Source organism: Cebus imitator, unplaced genomic scaffold, assembly GCF_001604975.1.
Source record: "Cebus imitator isolate Cc_AM_T3 unplaced genomic scaffold, Cebus_imitator-1.0 Scaffold36, whole genome shotgun sequence".
NCBI classification, from domain to species: Eukaryota; Metazoa; Chordata; class Mammalia; order Primates; family Cebidae; genus Cebus; species Cebus imitator.
The window spans coordinates 2065925-2072048 of record NW_016107351.1 but is presented as its reverse complement, the minus strand read 5'-3'; the positions used below and the strand labels follow the sequence as shown (position 1 = coordinate 2072048).

General features: G+C 58.6%; 1 protein-coding gene across 8 annotated transcripts in view; it reads right to left on the bottom strand.

The window, feature by feature from the left end:
- Window positions 1-6035, bottom strand: part of CEP131 (centrosomal protein 131) — a 30527-nt gene extending 24492 nt beyond the window's left edge. For 5 of the 8 annotated variants that reach the window (XM_017524906.2, XM_017524907.2, XM_017524908.2 and 2 more), the window contains exon 1: window positions 1374-1683. In XM_017524906.2, coding sequence (XP_017380395.1) covers window positions 1374-1679 — 306 coding nt within the window. In that variant the 5' untranslated portion in view covers window positions 1680-1683. Of the gene's footprint in view, window positions 1-1373; window positions 1684-3341; window positions 3536-5806 lie in introns of those variants that run through there. The other 3 variants (XM_017524910.2, XM_017524911.2, XM_017524912.2) reach the window with 2 other exon arrangements.
- Window positions 6036-6124: the final 89 nt, after the last annotated feature.

Genomic DNA, 6124 nt, shown 5'->3' with positions numbered 1-6124 from the left:
GGGTTCAGGCAATTCTCCTGCCCCAGCCTCCTGAGTCGCTGGGATTACAGGCATGCGCCACCATGCCCAGCTAATTTTTTGTATTTTTAGTAGAGACGGGGTTTCACCATTTTGACCAGGATGGTCTCGATCTCTTGACCTCGTGATCCACCTGCCTCGGCCTCCCAAAGTGCAAGGATTACAGGCTTGAGCCACCGCGCCCGGCCTTAGAAGAATTTCAAATAACTTGGTCTAGGAAAAAAATTCTTGAATGAAACAAAAAAAATAAAAAGAATTTCAAGGAGGGTGAGCAAAACTCCCCACCCCTTCCGTGTGGACTGAACAAAGTAACTTCCTTCCAGAGAGCACAAGGGAAGGGTAACTTCACAGTGGAGAATCCTGACCCTCCACCTTGGCCACGGGACGCAGGCCAGCAGCATCGCCCGTGAGAGGTCATGTGGACAGCACAGACCCTGGGTAGGACGGGCTGAGAAGAGCACTTTACCTCTGTGGTCTTTCCCCCAAAATCCATCCACCACCCAGTCTGATCACAAGAAAAACATCAGGCAAATCCCAAAGAGGGCCATTCTGCAAAATTCCTGACCAGCTCTCCCCAAAACTCCAAGGTCACAAAACACAAGGAGAGTCTTTCCTCAATTTTCCTGGGTCAGTTTCACAGCCTCTAGGCAGAAGACAAGGGATGCCAGGGGAGGGACTAATGGACTTCCGCTCACTGACGGACACCAAGGTGGAAAGGCACCGCTGGTGCTCAGATGTAAATCAAGTCATAGACTAAAAACCCTAAATTCCACCTGCAAGAAGGAGGGGGCGATGTCGCCCAAGGAGGGGCGAGTGGCCCCCATGGTGCGACACATGTGCAGTGATATCTGCTCCCCAGTGAGCTTGTGCTCTTGGGATTTAAAGACCTCCTTTCTTTATGGGAAGGGAACCGAGTGAATAATGACCTAGGGGACGAGAGGATCAGGTGGGCGCACAGCTCGGCAAGGAAGAGGGACTCTCTAATCTGGCACCGACATCTCTTGAGCCAGAAGACCAGCAGGAACTGCAGATACATCCTGGCCAGGGAATTGCAGGACAGCAGGCCCTGGACCCAGGAAGATGTTTGGAGACAAGGGGTCGAGTGGAAACCCCAGGCCAATGGCCACTGAGAAGGTCCCCGAGCCAGGGGCCAGCAGCCTACCCCACCCGCAAAACCCATCAGGAAGAGAATCACTCGCTCCCTTGTAGGGGTGTGAAGCCATGCCTGGCCAAAACAAACGCTCTCCAGGAATCCCGACGGGACTGAGTGGTAGCAGGGCGGGCGGCCGAGAGGAAACTTGGCCACACGCTGGCGGGGGATCCCTTTCCACTAGCAGTGCAGGGCTCCCACCCACCATGTGCCCGACAGAAGGCAGACAGGCATGCAGGGGTGGCGCCGTCTTGGATCGAGTGAGTGGCTCAAGGCATTGAAGCGAACAGCTGGAACATTCCATGAACGAAGGGACTGTGAGCAGTCTCCACTCGGCGCTGCAGGAGCAGGCGACGGTGCCAGCCGAGGAAAGGCGGGACGATGTGACTAACACTTGCTGTGGCCTTGAGCCTCTATTCAGTAACAGGACATTTCCCAGCAGAAAGGCTGGGAGTGTGCTTAGGTACCTGGTCGGCCATGGATAGAGCCCGTCCATGCCGCCAAATGACATCTGCTGGAAACTTCTACCACAGTCTCCACGCTACAACAGACCTGCCATTTATTTATTTTCTCTTTCTTTCTTTTTCTTTCTTTCATTTCCTTTCTTCCTTTCTTCTTCCTTTTTCTTCCTTTCTTCCTTTCTTTCTCTCTCTCTGTCCTTCTTTCTTTCTTTTTTTTTTTGAGACAGGGTCTTGCTGTGATGCCCAGGCTGGAGTGCAGTGGCACAATCTCAGCTCACTGCAACCTCCACCTCCCAGGTTAAGGCAATTCTTCTGTCTCAGTCTCCCGAGTACCTGGGATTACAGGCTGGAGTGCAATGTAATTTTTGTATTTTTAGTAGAGACCGGGTTTCACTATGTTGGCCAGGCTGGTCTTGAACTCCTGATCTCAGGTGATCCACCTGCCTCAGCCTCCCAAAGTGCTGGGATTACAGGCGAGAACCACAGCACCCAGCCCAGATCTGCAATTTCAAGTGTGTCTTCCCTGCCCCATGTCTATGAGCCTTTGGCTTTAGAAGCAGTGGGAGGGGCCAAGGCAGGCGGGTGAGGGGCCAGCGACGCAGGAGCACGACTGCAGACAGGAGAGGCAGAGTTCTCAGAGATGGCACTAGCCCCGTCAGTCACCCCTCTGCTAAAACAGTGAAGCGTACTTATATTTTTAGCTTATGTCTGTAAACGCCTAGAGATACAGCGAATCTTTAGACAACCTGCTGGCCACACTGTCACATCAGGACATCCTGGGTCCCCACCCTGCAGCCCCAGGCTTTGGGAACCTCCTTAGCCCAAGGGTCTACTACTGGCCCAGCTGCCCTTACCCTGGAACTCAGCTAGGCCTCTGGTGGGCCCCCACCCTGCCCACCTCTAGCTTCTAGGGCAGATAGGAATGACTTTTTCAAGGAGAAGGGAGAGATTCAAGCCTTTTGTTCACAGTGGAACCCTGGCCTGGACCTGCCAGGGGTTCCTCGGGAAGCCCTGACTCCCTCTGGACCCCACGAGGCTTCTCTCTGCCCTGCTGTGTTGCCTGGCATGGACCTCAGGCAGGAAGCCCCAGACCTGCTGGTGCATTGAAGCCAAGGCCCCCACGCCCTCGCTGTTCTGGAAGCTCAGGTGAGACTCCGGGCAGGCTCTGCCCCAACCCACACGGTGTGGCTGGATTCCTCCCTTCCCCCGAATACTGGGCCTGGCAGACAGCAACTCATGATACAGCAGGCCCCCCTGCCTCTCACAGCCCCCGACTGGGAACCGCCCACCCTCCTCCCCACTCCCAGAGGTGGGCAGGAAAGGCAGCTCTCACCCCGAAGATCCCACAGCGGTCCTGCTGCCCACACACCCACACACCTGTGTAGGTTTCTCCAAGGCCACCAGGAGCTCATCACCCTCCCCACAGGTCAACCCCACTTTTCGAGGATTCAAACAAATCCAAAGGGTGGTAGCACAGGACAGACTGGGGCTGGTGTGGGAAAAATCCAGGCTCTGGCCTTGACCGTCTAGTGGTTTAGCACCCACGTCTGCAAGACTCAAGTCCTGCCTACCTCCTGGAACAGCCACAAGGATCACACCTGTCCAGGTATGAGGCACATGTTCACATGTGGAACTGGCCCCAGGGGTCAGATGCCACCTGGACAAAAGCCATCCAGGAGGCAGGACTGGAACCTCTAGGCCCCAGCACTCACCAGCGCCTTCCTCTTCTGCTCACTGCCAGTGACCACGGAGACAGAGCGGACGACGTGCTTGGTGGTGGTGGCGCTGCCAGGGCGCCGGGACACAGGCGGAGGGACACCTGTCAGACTCAGGTCCACGCCTGCCGAGCTGCGCTCCGGGGCGCTGCCGATGGCCCGGGTGCCTTTCATGGTGGACGAGGCAGGTCCTGAGCGGGAAGGCAAGAGCTGCAGTGAGATGGGCTGGGGAAACTACAGGCCCTGCACCCACCACCTCCAGCCCAGCCTCGGCCAGCCCAGGACACCTCGGTCCACTTGCCACCAAACTTCCCAGGAAGGCCTGCCACCACCTATGCGCCCCTGGCTGGCAGCAGGCTCCTCGACAGGAACACACGTGAGCTGTTCTGAGCCCAGCGCTACCGCGTAGCATGGGAGGAGAGCCCTGGGCGGTGGACAGGTGGGCACGAGGGCAAGGCCCATGTGTGGGAACAAGCCAGGAGCGCCCAGAGGGAGCCTGGACCACGGGCTGTCGTCAATGTGAAACCAGCAGTGCCATCTACCCTGCACCGCAATTCCAAGAAAGCCATTGCCCGAGCCCCACTCTCTTCTTCTGTAAAATGGACATTTTATTTATTTATTTATTTGTTTTTTGAGATGGAGTCTCATTTCTGTCACCCAGGCTGGAGTGCAATGGTGCTATCTAGGTTCACTGCCACCTCCACCTCCTGGATTCAAGCGATTCTCCTTCCTCAGTCTCCCAAGTAGCTGGGATTACAGCTGCCTGCCACCATGCCTGGCTGATTTTTGTATTTTTAGTAGAGACAAAGTTTTGCCATGTTGGCCAGGCTGCTCTCGAACTCCTGACCTCAAGTGATTCACCTGCCTTAGCCTCCCAAAGTGCTGGGATTGCAGGTGTGAGCCACCACACCCAGCCCTGTAAAATACATGATTTAAAAAGGGGTTGTGTGAGGTCCAGCCAAGATGCTGGTGGCAAGGCTGCACTGGCGAGCACTCCCTGGGTATAAGGGTTATCCCATGGGGGATGGGCATTCTGAGATCGGGGATACACTTGGGGATGCTGGGTTCCCTACTCTGGAACTTCGCAGAGCAAACCCTGACAGCCCCCAGCCCGTTTCCACATCCCCACAGGGCACCTCAGGTGATCTTGCTGAAGGCATCTCAGCTCACACATGTGCTCCTGCTAAAAACCCTGTGGCAGCTTGCTAGGCACGGAGAACAGAGTACACATCCAGCTCCTGCGAGACCGGACCCTGCACTCTCCGGGACCTCATCAGCTTCCCTGCCACGCCCCTCTGCTGTGGCTTTAGCCACACGGGCTCCCTGCTGCTCCTCAAACTAAGCCAGCTTGGCTCCGCCCATCGCCTGCCTCCAGGTCCCAGGACACTCCCTCTCTGCACTCGGAGCCCTTCCCTGAGCACCCGTCACTCTTCACTCCCCATGGGGCTCTGACCCCTCCTGTGGCCCCACACAGTTGGTTTACAAATTGTGCGGCTCCTGCAGGGCAAGGCGCTCAGCAGCGAACTGAACCAGTGGATGAATGGGACAAGCTGGCGCAAGGCACCAACGTTGAGAATTATCTCCCTGCCACAGCGGCCTCTGGTGAGTCAGAAGGCACCCAACCCATCGCCCAAGGTCGCCCTGGGCTTCCTGCCACCCAGCACCCCACAGCAAGTCCCCCAAAGTGCCTTCCACAGAGAGATGGACACCCCTACTCCCTAGAGGTGGAGCCTGGAGTCCTCAGTTATGCACTTCCGGTTGTGTGGATAAAACTTAACACCTCCTGCAGGGCACTGTCCACCTCTGGCAGGACCCACGCAGGCCCTTACACCCCAGGGCTCTGCTCTCCCAGCCACACGTGCAAGCGGCCCTGGGATGGGGAACGCGGCCTCTCCCCGGAAACCTCCAGGCCAGATGAAAGGAGGCCTGGGAGGCCACTACATCTTGGATAAAACGGCGTCCCTCCCAGGACCTGAAGGGGTGGGGACCGATGACCAGAGCCAGGACCTGGTCCCCAGGGTGGGCTGACACTGACCCTGACCCTGACCCTGACCCTGGACAGACAGGCCAGAGCCCACACGCTGAGCAGAGCCCTCCACTTGTCCACGGGGCAGCTCCCATCTCCCCAGTTCCCTTAGGGCTTAAGGCAGCCGGGCCTGAGATGTCGGGACTGGATTCCATGTTGTCCTGGGGACCGGAGGGTTGGAGGTGGGGACCCACACCCTCAGGCACGAGCCTCTCCTCACCTGCGCGGGCCCCGGACCCCCCTCACCTGTGCGCACCCTGGATCCCCCTCACTTGCCTTGGACCCCTCCGACAATTGCGCGGGCACCAGATCCCCTCTCACCTGTGGGTGCCCCGGATCCCCAACACTAGACCACGACCTCCCACCTGCGCAGGCTCCGGATCCACCCCAAGCTCTGCGCGACCTGCATCGCCCACCCTTGCCCGGGCCCCCTCACCTGCGCGGGCCGGGGGCGCAGCCGCGAAGCGGGCCTGGCGCGCGGGGCCCGCAGATTCGGCCGGCGGGGACGGGATGTGGAGCCAGTCGCGCCCAAACCTCAGGCCGGCGACCTGGCGCCCCGCGACCCCCAACGTTGCCCCGAGGCCGGGTGACAATGAAGCGGCCAGGCGGCCCGAGCGACCTGCGGCGGCAGCAGCTAGCAACCAGCCTGGCACCACCTCCCCTGCCCGTCACGCCGGCCCGCCTTTCCTGCGCGCCCCGACTCCGGATTGGCTCTTCACTCTCCCGCTCAGGCCATTCCTGGAGCTCATTGGGT